The 16,149-nt window shown below is 43.2% G+C and overlaps 1 protein-coding gene across 1 annotated transcript; it reads left to right on the forward strand.

Moving 5' to 3' along the window:
• Window positions 1–232: 232 nt before the first annotated feature.
• Window positions 233–15,836, forward strand: slc2a6 (solute carrier family 2 member 6). Its single transcript, XM_063195331.1, has 10 exons — window positions 233–313; window positions 1,210–1,363; window positions 2,333–2,539; window positions 3,568–3,667; window positions 4,205–4,410; window positions 5,080–5,229; window positions 11,561–11,669; window positions 12,482–12,664; window positions 13,055–13,200; window positions 15,078–15,836. The coding sequence occupies exons 1-10, from the start codon at window positions 261–263 to the stop codon at window positions 15,252–15,254; spliced, it is 1,485 nt and encodes a 494-aa protein (XP_063051401.1). The 5' UTR covers window positions 233–260; the 3' UTR covers window positions 15,255–15,836.
• The last annotated feature ends 313 nt before the right edge of the window (window positions 15,837–16,149 follow it).

Here is a 16,149-nt window from a genome sequence, read left to right on the forward strand (position 1 = left end):
TGAATCCCGTGAGTTTATTTTTAGCCTGAACTTGAGCTTAACGAGGTTGCGTGTTTTGGGAAACTCCTCTGAGTATGTCCTTCTCTCCTCCCTCTCCGTGATGCAGCATCTTCACATGTCACATGACCCTTGCTCTGTCTGCTACGCGGTGTCACTGGGCTGGGGTTGTCCAGTCCCTATGCTATTTAACCCCAAAGCAGTGGGGACTCTGAGACAGTGCTGTGTATCACAGGCCTCTTTACTGCTGCGGCCCGGACAATATGGAGAGGGATGAAAACACGCCGTTAATACCACACCAGAGGCCCCAAAGAGGGTGAGCTGCTTCTCTTCTTTTATTATTAAAAAAGGTTTTTTTTTACTTTATTCAAACAGGACAGTGAAGAGTTGGATAGGAAATTAGTGGGAGAGAGAGATGGGGGAGGATCGGGAAATGACCCGAGTTGAGAATCGAACCATGGGTCACCTGCATAGCAGTCCAGTGCCCAACCAATTAGGCCACGGCTGGGCCGAGCTGCATCTCTTCTGACAGTTTGAACAACACTCAAATAGGCTTATCTCTTGGGCAAAACTCGGGATTCAGAGGGTGTTTTGCTTGTAGTGTAAATGGTGTGGCTTGTGGTATTCATGTATGACGTTTTCATTAGGCTTAGGCCTTTTTATTATTTATTAGGCTGATTTCCAAAGTGTTGTCAGAAAGATTTTTTTTTAATCTCACTCCTGATCTGATTGACTTTAAATAGAGGTGCCAATGCTAGTTTCAAAAAATGTGAAAGAAAAAAAGACGAAAGAAAGAAACGTCAAAAACATGGCAAGGTTTTTCTTTCCTAACACCTAGGATTGACAACTAATGGTTGAGACCTTATCATGCCATCCCATTATTCCATGACAGTTTTCCTTCATAAAAAACCCTAAACCTGCTCATCTGCATCAACTGGCTGCTTAGCCTGCATATTCTACATTTCCCCACGTATTGCTTGTTTGGTGATTATGTCCTAATTTGTAAGTAATTTTCATGAATAAGACACTGATATAAGACACTAAAAAGACGCTTAGGCTATATAAGACACAATATGTCACGTAGGCTACTGGTACATGAATAGCACCGCTAAAATTAATGTAATTTAATATGATGAAATAAAATGTAGCCTAATGTAAATGTTGTGGCTCTTGTGCTCACTGTTTAACATGGTTGTCTTTTTGCGCTGTCAGTAACGGGAGGCTGTACTTGGCGGCGTTCTCTGCGGTGCTGGGGAACCTGAGTTTTGGCTATGCCCTGGTCTTCCCCTCTCCAGTCATCCCCCAGCTGCAGAGGGGAGACGACCCCCACCTGAAGATGGACACTCAGCAGGTCTCATGGTTTGGGGTGAGCGTTCATTCTGCCGGCTGACAGAATTTGGATCTTTCACTGTGTCTGTGATTGTGTGTCTGTGTATGTGTGTGTGCGTGTGCGTGTGTTTGTGTGTGTGTGTGCGTGTGTGTGTGTGTGTGTGTGTGTGTGTGTGTGTGTGTGTGTTTGTGTGTGTGTCTGTGTCTGTGACTGGATCTGTGTCTGTGTATCTGTGTGTGTGTGTTTATGTCAGTAAATGAATTTCTGTGTGTGATTGTGAACAAAGTCAAAGGAAGTGAAAGTGAAACTATTTCAGGAACGCACTCACTTCAGGAACTCTGTTGTTCCTTGTATTTCTCAATGGAGTAAATTACGCAGTAGCATTTTTCAAAATGACATCATTTAGAACATCCTTGCTTGCAAAATGCTAGAAAGTTGACATTGAATTTGACAACAAAAAAGCCAGTGCACACATGCACACGCACACATGCGGTCTGGGTGCTATGCTGCTACACAAGCACACGAACACACACACACACACACGCACACACACACACACACACACACACACACACACACACACACACACACACACACACACACACGCACACACACACACACATCCCTTTTATGCTACCCAGGCTCTGCCCGAGTGGTGACGCAACGCCTATGGAAATCAGACTACTTTTATGCAGGCTTCAGAATTGAATGGTCTTAATCTTTATGTTAAATGTTGCTATGATGATGTTGAGTTGCTGAGTCGGATGGTTGATTGTCCCCCCTCCAGCTGATCTTCAATCTGTGGCCGGTGGCAGATGGTCTGGGTGCTATTCTGCTACACACACACACACACGCGCGCACACACACGCGCGCACACACACACACACACACACAGACCGAGAGCGAGACAGAAAGACAGAGAGACAGAGAGAAAGAGAGACTCCCAGAACTGAAAGTAACTTATCTGATGTGAAATGACATGTCTGTGCTTTGTCTTCCCTGCAGTCGATCTTCAACCTGGGGGCGGTGGCGGGTGGTCTGGGGGCTATGCTCCTGAACGACAGGCTGGGCCGCAAGGCCAGCATCATGCTGTCGGCTCTGCCTGCCTGCGCTGGCTACCTGGTGATGGGGGCGGCACAGGCCGTCTGGATGCTCTACCTGGGCAGGTTCCTCACCGGCGTCTCCTCCGGCATGACGGCCGCCTCCATACCTGTAGGTCAGATGGCACCTGGGCATATAACTATAACAACCCAAAACAGACATGCTACGTATATACAGTATAGTATAGAGGCGGCCTTTTTGCAAAAAAAAAAAAAAAATCAGTTCACCTAAATGCAACCTAAGAAACAATGCATTTATACTAGGTGAACTGATTTTTTTTTTTTTGCAAAAAGGCCGCCTCTATGCCTGTAGGTCAGCTGGCCCCTGGGAATATGACAAACAGCAGAGTGCAGACATACAAATACATTGTTTTTTTATGTAAACAGACTTATTTAGGCAAAAAGGCCACCTCCATACCTGTAGGCCAGCTTGCTGCTGTGAATAAGAATGAATGATGTGTTAGGCAGCATGCAGTATGTGCATCATATATAAATACAAAAATAATGTACAGTTCGGCTGCATATGAATACATTGTGCATTGTATGTAAATGCATTATTTCTGGTGCAATTTAGTGTAAACGAATTCATTGGGCAAAAGGCCGCCTCCAGACCTGTAGCTCAGATAGCTGCTGGGAATGTAACAAACAACAGAATGCAGATGGTGAAATTGCAAATGCTTTATATTTATTTTAGTTTAGTTTAGTTTGTGTGTGTGTGTGCTTGTGGGTGTGTGTACTCGTTATTTACTCTTTATGATAAAAAAAAAAAATTAAAAAAAAAAAAAAAAAACTAACCCTCTTTGCAACTGCACTTGTTGTTCTGTATATCTCCTGTGCACTTTGTATTTGCTTGTGATGTTGGCTTGATTATGTCCTCTTTTGAAAGTCGCTTTGGTTATAAAGCGTCTGCCAAATGCAATGTAATGTAATGTAATTTAGTAAAGCAAATTCATTATTTCATTCAAACATCAGTCTGTGTGTGTGTGTGTGTGTGTGTGTGTGTGTGTGTGTGTGTGTGTGTGTGTGTGTGTGTGTGTGTGTGTGTGTGTGTGTGTGTGTGTGTGTGTGCCTGTGCCTGTGTCTGTGTCTGTGTGTGTGTGTGTGTGTGTGTGTGTGTGTGTGTGTGCGTGCGTGTGACAGGTGTACGTGTCTGAGATCTCTAACCCAAAGGTGCGAGGTGCGCTGGGATCGTGTCCACAGCTGATGGGGGTCTTTGGATCTCTGGCGCTTTATGCCCTCGGTAACACCCCACCTCAGCCACCACCACCCACCTCATACCTGGATAAAAACTTTATATAATGACACTAATGATAACAGGAGATGAATTACTATGTTCTACACAATGTATACATGGGATATAATATGCATAGTTATGCCAGTGGAACACTGTACTAGTCACTGAAAAGACTTTACTACCATAGTACTGTAATACAGTCTTTTAGTCATTACGATTTGGTCATTGCCAAACAGTAACAGTAAATCAATAATTACAGGGGCCTGGTCTAAACACAATTAAAGGGCTGAGATGGGGGTTTAGAGATGGGTAGAGTTCAGCAAAACTGTGGTCAGTCAGTAGACTAAACCAGATTATCAGTGAGTTGTCAGTGAGTAAATTTGCTGTTAACAGAATGGCATTGACCAAGTTGTAATGCTGCATTGCTAAAGGCCCTGTGTTATGTCATAGTAGAGTAGTACTATGGTACTTAACTTTCCTTTGGCTATTACACTGGAGGAGCGGTATGCATAAAGGGGCTACAATACCTATGTTATGCTTAAGGTTTGGTGTTGCCGTGGCGCTGGCTGGCGGTTGCCGGGGAGGTTCCGGTGTTGGTCATGCTGGTGCTGCTGTGCTTCATGCCGGACTCGCCACGCTTCCTGATCACGCAGGGCCGACGCGAAGGCGCCTGCCGGGCCCTGGAGTGGCTCAGGGGCCCCGAGTACTCCGGAGAGCTGGTGCGCATCGAACACAGCGTCAAAACACAGGTACAGTATGGTTACTGTTATATTCCCAAAATAACAAGAGGCACAACTTACTTTGCGTGATATCAACTCAACATTTATTTCCTGTAATCCCAATAAACCCTGCGCCCACCTATGGTGGCCTTTCAGTGTCAACCGTGGCCAAACGTGAAACTGGTGAAACTAATTGGCTATGAGTTAAACTAAATGGTAAGCAGGCATACTGCAATATTATGAACACAACAGTTACATTCATCCAATATATAGTAGAACACTCACGGGCCCCGGTGCGAGTATCCAGCACGGGCCCTGGGAGGTTGTGCTAATTTTAGGATATTTCACATAACATGCCATAACTCTGGCACTGGAAATGCACTGTAGACCATAGATTTCGGATTCAGCACTCAGAAAGAAAGAAAGAAAGAAAGAAAGAAAGAAAGAAAGAAAGAAAGAAAGAAAGAAAGAAAGAAAGAAAGAGAGAAAGAAAGATGAGGATTTACTTTGCTGTGCTGTTTACTCAGAGGGATTCAGTGAAAAGTATGTGATGGAGCGGGAATGCAATGAGAGCATTTTGTTGCTATATTATGCATTCATGTGTGTGTGTGTGTGTGTGTGTGTGTGTGTGTGTGTGTGTGTGTGTGTGTGTGTGTGTGTGTGTGTGTGTGTGTGTGTGTGTGTGTGTGTGTCTGACAGAGTGGCATGGGCTGGGCGGAGCTGCGTCAGTCCTTCTACTACAAGCCCATCCTGATCGCAGCCTCCATGCGCTTCCTGCAGCAGATGACCGGCATCACACCCATACTGGTCTACCTGGAGCCCATCTTCCACCAGACACAGATTACACTGGTACACACACACACACACACACCCACACACACACACACATACACGCACACTCACACACGCACACACACGCACACACACACACACACACACACACAGGGCCAGATTAAGGTAATGTGATGCCCCTGGGCACTAAACCTCAAGTGCCCCCCCCACCTCCCAAAAAAAAACCACCCACTCACGTGCGCGCGCCCGCACAGACACACACCTTGCCCGTGCCTTCAGTAACCCATAGCATGTAGCCCTAAGCATAAGCAAAAGTACACATGAACAGTGTCTTTCTTCCTCGCATATTGAAATGTCTTATTCAAAATAGGCTATGCGATATGCAATAGGCCTACATGAGTGTCTCAATAAAAATCTTAAATGCAGCCATACTCAATTATTTCCATATTCAAGTGTATCCATTTGAACAGGATCCAGCATATTCAAATGTGTAGGCTATTCAAAATGTTTTGATTGATCCTTAGAAATGTGTAGGAATCACTGTGGGGCATCTAAAATAGGCCTAGGCCTACTCTGGCATGATAGGCCTACAAGTCCACAATATTGAAGTTTGTGGAGTTCACAGTTGGGAGGTTATGGTCTATGAGCTTCACAGCTGTAAACTACTTGTAATTGTGATGAAGGAGGTTGTAATTGTGACTTAAGTTGTGGTTTCTAAAAATTTAACAACAAAAAACCCAACAACACTGCCCCTTAGAAACGTAGGCTATGACTGCATGCAACATAACGGCAAATCATAACTAATCATGGGCTACACTAACACATGGGAAATAGCTAACTAGACACTGTAGACCTATGAAATTACTAAATAGAGACACCATGTAGCCTACTCATACGTGGTATAGCCTACACACACTACGGTAATAGACACCAACCTGCTGATTAGACGCTCTCACACGGCAGGAATTCATCAATTGTAGGCTAAGTTAACATGCGATTATAGCGCGGCAAGCGCATTAAGACGCATTTAAACGAAACGTCGGCGAAATCTCTGGACATTAATCATAACCTTCTACAACCTAATATTAAACAGGCAGGGGCGGAGTGGCCCACCTTTTCCCACCGGGAGAATTTTCCCCTTGGCGGCCCTCTTTAAAAAAAAAAAAAAAAAAAAAAAAAAACAAAGCGAACAACATGGTTTCCTAACCAAAAAGACAAAAGCCACGAAATCTGCAGTCGTACTACATGTGAACATTAGTGTTGTCAAAATATCAACCTGAATTGGAGAATTTAGCCTACACCTTGATGAAATGCACAGCCAGTGGTGTAGTCTACGTAAAACGAAGTATACGCACCCATTTCAAAATTTCAGGGATTACAGTATACCCACTTAAAATTGATTGATCCATTATTTACAATAGCACAAATATATACAGTAGGCCTACACATCAAAAAATGCTCAAATATACAGTATACCCACTTCAAAAAGTAGACTACACCACTGGAGCCATCATCACAGTCCAAAGCATTCATAGGCCTACTAGGTTAAGGCTCAGTTATGCTTCCTACTTGTGCCACAGAGTGAGCTTGACGCAGCCATGATGCAGTTAATTCTTGTTTATGCCCTGTTTTGAAGCACGGTCTGCGCGATGTCATTCCACGCTGAAACTGCCTTCAATACAAAGAGTAAACTAGACGTGTCGGTTGTTTTTTAGCATCACAGACTCGACGAGAATGAAAATGAAACATTAAATCTTTATATCACGTGCATGTTTGATCGCACTGGCAGCCACAGTAGTAGTTTGGAACAAGTGGCTCATTTGTCGAGGACGAAGCGGAATGTTTCCTCGACCTCGGAACCACTGTTCAACTGTCCAAATAACTTCAGCGTCGTAACTTGCAAGCGCATGTGTTGTCTTCGGTTCGTGTAAATAAATCAAACAACAAAGCACGGGCAACTTATTTAATGAAGAGCTCACAGTCCGTAGACCGACGAAGGTTAGAACAAGGAAGTAGCGCTTGTTCTCGACTCGAGGACAGAGCAGGCTGGTCGAGAGGACCAATCAGAGACCTATTTTCGCCCTTTCACGCCGTCGCTCCCTGCGTCGAGACACAATTTTGGGGAGGTGCCCCAGAGTACCTGCGTGATGGGGGGGGCTTCACTACGTTAACTGCGCGGCTCACTGCATCATGATGCAGTGACGCTGATCTCGAGGCATAAATCACCCTTTAGGCTACATCACTACATCATGGAAATGTGCACTCCACTGTCATTTTGACAGTTTGAAATTGAAATATCGTTTAAGGAAGACAGGATTAGCATGGGCACAAAGTTTTGAGTGTGGGGATTTTTAGAAGAGTAGGCTTACAAAATATAGTATAGTAGCCTATAGCTTACAAAAAGTTTGTCTACATTGTGCAATAAACCCACCATGCAGCAAATAAGCCAAACCTAGCTACTTCAAAGCACAACCATAAGTCAACAAAATGTATAACCAAACGGTGTAGGCCTACCTTAAAACACTGTCTTCGTCGCAGCAAATGTCTTTGTTTCTTGCAATTACATTTTAATCCACAGTTTAGGCTACACACCCAGCACTGCTCACATCAGAATTTGTGGTAATTATTTTGTTCCATTTCTTCAGACATTACATAGGCTACATCCTAAATGTGCCACATATAAATATATGTATGATATACATTATACTGTAAGGAGATATAAGCCTACCGCTAGTTCTAACAAACCAATGCCATCAAAACATGTACAACGTGTTTTCCTGCTTAGCTGCAGTTCACCTCCTTACCACTTGGTGGAGTCTGTTCGTAACCCAAGTCAATAACCACAGAACAAGTGAATCTGGAGTGGCAGACTGTAAACTGTAACAGTCATGTGGAAATCGGAAAATAAATCACAACTTACCAATATTTCTATTCCTTGGTAACCAATTTAAATATCACAGGTTCTTGAAATACTGAAAACGAAACTATGTTACTAAGATCTAGTAAACATCCGCGATCTACGGTGTATGAACATTATCAGTAGAGGAGGGGTGTGGCCAATTTACTGTTTGACACCGTCACTGAGGTATTGCGGTCGGGTAGACGGTATATATAGTGGTGAGTTAATCTTGTAGAGAAATAGTGAATTGGAGTTAGTTAGTCTTTGCTATATCACGCTAACACTTTGGGGCCGGCGGAGTATATTACAGTTTTTCTCGATTGGTTTGGCTAATTTCTTGAAACTGAGATGACATTCCTATAACCATTGGGTCATTTGGCCAAATATTCTTACACTTCTGCACAACAGTTCAGATAACTAGCAAAATGTCATATACCTCCCAAAACACCTCATTCTTGCATCAGCACTAAACCGTCTCACATATAAATAGTCAGTACCATCAAAATGGCATAGATCCTTCTCGATTGCTTTGGCTCATTTGCATTCATTTAGTCCTTCTGTCAAAATAAACTGGATGGTTCAGCATAACTACATGGATCCTCATCACTCGCTCATATCACCCCAAAAACAGTTTACCCATGTGTCAAAACTAAATTTCTTCCTCACATATATCATCAGTACCCCCAAAATACATTGTCCCTTTGCCATTGTGTAAGCACTGCCAGTCAAAATGGTTAGGTGTTTTATCTACGTTCAGCTAACAGATTTCGACTATGTATAAAAATGAAAAAGTGAGTGAAACCATTGAAGTTTGACAACACAGATAAATTTACCAAGGACATTTATCAGTAACTTTCTTTACTGTAAATTCATATACAGAAAGTAATGCCCATATATCACAGGTTTCTCATGGGTTTGGCTCATTTCTCAAAACAGAGATAACATTCTCAAAATAACATGGACAAATGCCAAAGCAACTAGCAATTGTTCAAAACAGAATGTCGTTTGAAAAAATGTCATGAAATTAGCCAAATAACAGAGGAAACTGTAGTATACACGGTTGTAAAATTATTTCCTAGTAAAGTTACAATACCATCTGACCTGTTGAACACTGTCATGAATTTACTATGTAATGAAATTCTTAAAATATGATGTCCTTGACTGTTTTGGGAATTGCGTAGACCACTTTGCATATGATGACTTACACAATGAAATAATGCTGACGTGTTTTGGAGAGGGCAACCATTAGACTGAGAATTGTCTAATTCGTTTAGATAAGCAAGGTCAATTTATTTGGAAAATGTGCTGAATGTATGCTGAATGTGTCAACTGAAGGGTATTTGTACATATCCATCTGCAGAGATGTACTAAACATTTGAGACATGTACAAAGCATTTGATATCTGATGAAAGCAATGAAAAATGCCATTCTGTTTTGGGAAATTGCAAGTTGGTTTGGGGATTTGTCTGTGTTGTTTTGAGAATGTCATCTCAGTTTCGAGAAATTAGCCAAACCAATCGAGAAAAACTGTAAGTGGTTAAGCACTTTGGGGCCGGATGAGAACATAATTCGGCTGCTACAATACATTTTGCGGCCGCGGCCCACCGGGACAAGTCCCTGATCTCCCGATGGCCACTCCGCGCCTGTAAACAGGTGACACACAACCAAGAAATATCCAAGACTTAGGCCTACAGTTTCTGAGCACACCAAAAACACCCAACAGCACGTCTACAAGGAGTTCCTTCCTGATCTCTTCCTCTCCATCATCCAGTGCATGAACTCCTCAGCCTCGCACTCCAATTATCTACACAAGTCTAGTCACAAGGATAAACGCCTGGGGTCTTTCTCTTGTTAAACTTTTCTCTTCACACAACCACTCAACTGATGTCTGTCCATTTTTCTTTTCTACAACCGCGGGCTTTTTAAAAACATGATACATTTCACGACAGGTGGAACGGCTCAACTGACAGGTTGAGGGAGGGGGGATGATTGTCACAGGACACTATTGCTCAGAATGATGATATCGTTGCTCTTATGACATTATGTTTTAATAGTGAATTTTATATGAATACGGTATATAACAGTGTCATGTTTAACAATTTTAAGTCTACAAACATAAATGAAAAAAAAAAAAGTTTCTTCTCCTGTGATGCCCCCCACCGGCTGGGAATGCTTGATGCCCTGGGCACTGTGCCGTGTGCCCATATGGTTAATCCGGCCATGACACACGCACACACACACATACGCCATGCCATGCCACGCTACGCATGCACACAAACACACACACACGCACGCACACACACACACACACCCACACACACACACACATACACGCACACTCACACACGCACGCACACGCACATGCCACGCCACGCCATACCACGCCACGCATGCACGCACGCACACACACACACCCTTCTAAGGGCGCCGTCTACTGTATTGTGTTATCAGACAGAAAAAAAGATTCTCTGGCCCTCTGCTGCACAGTTTGTCCTTTGGACACGCGCAGAGACATTTAAACTCAAATTTAAACTCTTAAAGTTTGGAATTCATAAAGACGGATTTGAATCGAAACACCTTGGTGCGCGTCCACTTAATAAGGGACAAATTATGCAGCAGAGTGCCTTGGGATCTCCTTTTTATCTGAAGACTATCTGAGCATCTGGACATCTACACTTGTCCACGCTCCCATTCTGTCTTCAACTTATGTTCATATGGTAAGACTTTATTTTAGTAGGCCCTCGATTATGCTTAACACATGTTTTTATAAGTTACTTATATAGACAGTGATTATTGGCTAACATGTGAACCCTAAAATAAAGTGTTACCGCTAATGTATTATTATGATGATGATTAGTAATAGAATAATAGCTATTTAAATAAAACATTCAAAGTTCAAACGTTCAAAGATGGCGCACACGTTCACAGGCGCATACGGCCTGGAGACCTGTGCGATGCGCACCAGAACATTGATGACGTTTCACACGCATAAGGAAGTGGGGGGAGATTTGAAATGTTTTTACAGCCCTGAAGAAGGCCATTGTCGGCCGAAACATGTTGGCAATTTTTAACCGTTCCACTATGAACTAGCTGTTTATTAAAAGCTTTTTAACCAAGAAGAAGAGTGCCTTGGATATTTTTCATTGACACGTTCAAAGTTCTTTATTTGCCCTCTGTGCATGGACTAGTACAAGCACATGGAACTCTTGTGCAGGCCCTTTGAGTCAATCAATAAATAGAATTAAATAGAAAAAGAGGAAAAACACAAAATACATAAAAAAACCCTTTGAGTCAATAAATAAATAGAATTAAATAGAAAAAGAGGAAAAACACAAAATACATTTAAAAAGTGATCAAAATCAAAGAGATCAAAAGAATAAAAAAATCAAAGTGGCTCAAATGTTCTTTTTTTGCCATCAGCCTCACTGTTGACGTATGTATGTTATTTTCTCCGCCCTCTACTTCCTCACCCACCATACTGGGTTGCAGGAGCCCAGGTACGATGCAGCTCTGGTGGGGGCCGTACGCCTGCTCTCCGTGATCACTGCAGCCGGTCTGATGGACAAGGTCGGCCGCAAACCCCTCCTTTACACTTCAGGTGTGCATAAACTACTCGTGTTGGTCATCGCTCATGCCATTTGAAATGTAGCTTATCTAGTATTTACAGTCTATAGCCTTATAGTTATAGTCTTTTTAGTTCATACCGTACGAGTACATAATATGCTATTTGTTAATTGCAGTATTTTTCCTGAATTTTTTTTTCATTTTACTCTATTTTCAGTATGTGAGTTATGATATGATTATATCAATATAGCCTCTCATTTCCTACTTTCTGCCTTTGCTTCCTGTGTATCACGCCCCTTCCGCCAAGTTGTAGCCTATTTTAAGTCTTTTCATCTGTATAGCTTGTTCCTAGTTCATTACAAGCTACAATATTTGCTTATTTACATATTCTTTACTGAGTAACTGTTGATTTCACTGTATCTACTCATATACAGAAAGTGCTATGATCGGATTATCTCAACATACAGTACAGTATCAAATACTGTATTTGTCTTTTTTTGGTTATTGTACACCCCCTTACCTGTAGCCAAGACAAGTTGTTCACAGGGTGCGATTTGTCAGAAAACCAGAAGGGGGGATATGTTTCAGATTTTAAGCATTATCAATGGAATTTCATTAAGCTGTGATTAAAAGCATGTAGAAAAGTGTCAATATCAAAACCAGAAGGGGGGACAATTCCCCCCCCTGAAATCTCTGGCGCGAGACCCCAAGGGGGTGCTTCGTGCATCTTCGTTAAGAGCCACTTCGTGACAGTATCATCTGTATTTTTCTTTTTTGAGAGCCAGCTTAATCCCCCCATCCACCCCTACAAATCACACGCTGGTTGTTCACTCCACCTCTCCCCAGGCTTCCTCATGTTCCTGTCCATGCTGACCATGACCATGTACACCCGCACGCCGCCCACGCACCATAGCAACAGCACTGGCAGCTCCTCCCTGCTACAGTGGGGTGGAAACCCCATGCAGGCCTCGCCAACCTTTAACCCCATCACACTCATCCCGCTCATCACCACCATGGTCATCATATTCGGTGAGCACCTGCACATGCATGACTGCATTACGACGCTGTTATGACACTGTTATGTCATATGTATGTTACATGACGCCGGTAATTCACACTTACTGGACAATGTTCATCTATAAAGGACTGTGCACCTTGTAGAGAAGCTCAAATCTCAGAATACTTTGTATAATGACAATAAAGGCTTTCTATTCTATTCTATTCTAGTTGTTACCCCTTGTGTCCTACCTGCAGTGTCCTACATAGGCCTTGAAGAGGCAATTCTTCAATGTTTTGGCTTTTGGGGGGCACATGTAAAACAGTCCTGATTTCCTTTTTGGCTTGATGTGTCCTACACAGGTCAGGCCATAGCGTTATGTGGTATCGTTTAATTATCCGATCTCATGCGTTCCTCCCTAGGCTACGCCATGGGCTGGGGACCAATCACATGGCTGCTGATGTCGGAGGTGCTGCCGCTGGGGGCTCGTGGGATAGCGTCAGGCCTTTGCGTGGTGGTCAGCTGGCTCACCTCCTTCGTGCTCACAAAGGTCTTCATGCATGTTGTGGTGAGGAGCTTACTGTCTGATTCGTACGGTTTCCTTTTTGTAATTCTGTGTGTCAACCATTATCTTTTATTTAAACATTTTTTATTTACCGTACTATAGTCTGATGTGCTGATAGATGATGTGATGTGCATCTGGCATCTATTTTAGATAAGGGCCAGATGACAGATGAAGGGTCACATGAGAGTCTTTGGTTCTTGGTGCTTTACTGGATAATGAAAACATCTCAACATCTCATCACTCCCACATTCACAAGGGCATTCATGACATCTTCACACATATTCATTCAAGCACACATGCAAACTGAGCACACACGCATGATGTGAGACACCCGCACACACACACGCACACGCACACACACACACACACACACACACACACACACACACACACACACACACACACACACACACACACAGGGCCGGTTTTAAGCATAGGCCGGCTAGGCGGTCGCCTAGAGCGCAATGTGAAGAAGGAGCGCCGAAATGGCGCTCTCCGATGCGTAATTTTGCGATATGGAGGTTTTTTTATGAAGTTGCAATCAACAAAGCGTGGCGAAAGCGCTCCTCACGGCAAAACGCCCCTCAGCCAATAGTAATATCGCTTTCAACTGTCTCTGGGAAGTCTGTGAACCAATAAACAGACAGTCCTGAGAAAGGGGGCGGGACGAGTGACAGCGTGCGATATATTTAGATTTTTGGAGACTCACTCGACTCGAGAGACAGAGAGGGCAAGCGCCAACAGCAGTGTTGCTCTGCTGGGTGGAGAATTGTTATGTTCTCATTGAACCAGTCATTGCATGATGCAGGAGTTGCAGAGGGTGTTTTGGAACTATGTGATTTAATCAGCAACCGTTTGTGATAATGGAAAGCCTAATAGTTATGAGGCTACTGTTTGGAATTAGAGGGAAAAAGAGCTTTGCTTTTGATCTGAGAAATCGCTAGTTAGCATGCTAACATTAGCCAAGTACCTATGCCAAGCAATGAAATCCAGTAAAGTAGCTGTTAGTAGCCTACTCACTAACACCCACCTGACATCATAATACTTGCTTAGGTTGACGAGCAATGTAAAGTAAGACTGGTGCCATGTTTAAAACAATTTTAGCTGCCATATCTCCTTCAATCCACTTGAATGAATTACCTGCTTGTTTTAAGCTTAAAAAACATTGTTTCCAGACCAGAATGACATAGGCCTTCATTAATCATGTAACAGAACCATGCACAGCATGTTTTCATGCTGAGTGATGTAGTATTGCAGACAAGTGAGGCTATTTACTATATTTTGTGTATTATGAAAATCAAAAGCGTGACAGCTCTTGTCAGCTCCCTTTCGCTCACCCTGTCCCTCCAGTTCAAACACATAGATTGCCCCTTCTCATTCTCCTACTCACAAATGCACCACTATTTCCAGTCCAGAAATGAAATTGGTTTGGAATCATAGACAGCACAAATGTGTATCTTATTAAAATTGTTATGCTGCCATGCTTTGTGATGCTGTAGGTAGTGTAGATAGGCTATCAATGCAGACCTCCTTGGTAGGCCTATTGTCTTCAAACGCATTGATAACCTCCCTCTCATCTGGGGTTGGGGGCACCGCCACCATTACATCCAAGACACCACACAGTGAAGGTACTTTCATGCGACTCAATCTGATGTGTTGGTCGGCTGTCCAAAAGAACCAGAAATCCATTTGATGCAAAACAGTTATTGTGCGCCAGAACTCAAACTCGCCTAGGGCGCCAAATAAGCCAGAACCGGCCCTGCACACACACACACACACACACACACACACACACACACACACACACACACACACACACACACACACACACACACAGGTACAGACACGCGTAACACCAGTCTTTGTTTATTTTTCCACAGGAGGCCCTTGGTCTGTTTGCCCCTTTCCTGTTCTTCAGCGTGGTGTGTGTGGTGAACATCATCTTCACGGGGGTGTGTGTTCCCGAGACCAAAGGCCGCTCCCTGGAGGAGATCGAGAACTACTTCAGGACAGGGCGCTCCTTCACCATCACCGACAGCGTCTCAATCACGTCATGACAAAGCCAGTAGGACATTTATGAAGATGACGAGCAGCCGTGGAACTAATGGTTAAGGACGTTGTCTGCAGATCAGAGGGTTGCAGGTTTGAATCCAACACTTAAGCCTACCTGTCCCTACACCTCCATTCATGTCTGGAGTGCCCTTGAGCAAGGCACCTAAACCCACGCTGTAACCAATACCCTGTAATGACTGTAAGTCGCTTTGGATATGTGTAATGTAATGTTAGGACATGTACAGTAATGTATAAACAAACAATGTTTCATCCCATGTGGACTCTCCATACAAGAAATGGTAGGCAATGAAACCCTAACCCGACTCTCGACAGATGAATGGTTTCCACCTTGCTCCACGAGCATTCATCTATAGATCTACGCCATATGTGTAGGTAAAGGTCTGTGAAAGGGTGGTTATATATATATATTTTAAAGCTTTGCACATGATTGGGGAAACACTTGTCTGAAATCTTTCATGAGGTGCTATTTTAACTACATCAAAAGAGAAAAAGTCTGCTTCAAGCTGGATTTTCTGCTCCCCCTTCTTTTATTTTTCCATGACATTTCGGGAATAAACCCTTACATTACGAGTTTCAGGGTTCAGAGTTTTGTTGAATCTGCAGTCTTAGAGTTGCATGTAATCACCCCATGGAGAATATTGTCCTTACATTATGTAGGCCTATATCTGTATATGATGTACTGTATGTATGTCTGTACATGGGTCTGTGTCCCGTCCCTATCTTGCCTATATACCTGTATCTGCTACTGTGTGGGTGTGGTGGGTTACTAGGGGGTCAGGCTCCATGTTTTGTTTGTCTGATGGTGCTCTGTGTTCCGCATGCATGGCACTAATGTGCAATAGTCCCATGATGTTACATATATGTCTTGTCCTTACTTAA

Source organism: Engraulis encrasicolus, chromosome 3, assembly GCF_034702125.1.
Source record: "Engraulis encrasicolus isolate BLACKSEA-1 chromosome 3, IST_EnEncr_1.0, whole genome shotgun sequence".
NCBI classification, from domain to species: domain Eukaryota; kingdom Metazoa; phylum Chordata; class Actinopteri; order Clupeiformes; family Engraulidae; genus Engraulis; species Engraulis encrasicolus.

Excerpts from the sequence above, each read along its gene's own strand:
- slc2a6 (XM_063195331.1), top strand. The coding sequence starts at position 261 with ATGGAGAGGGATGAAAACACGCCGTTAATACCACACCAGAGGCCCCAA. Across the intron at positions 5,230-11,560 it reads ACCAGACACAGATTACACTG|GAGCCCAGGTACGATGCAGC; the intron begins GTACACACACAC and ends ACTGGGTTGCAG. Across the intron at positions 12,665-13,054 it reads CACCATGGTCATCATATTCG|GCTACGCCATGGGCTGGGGA; the intron begins GTGAGCACCTGC and ends GTTCCTCCCTAG.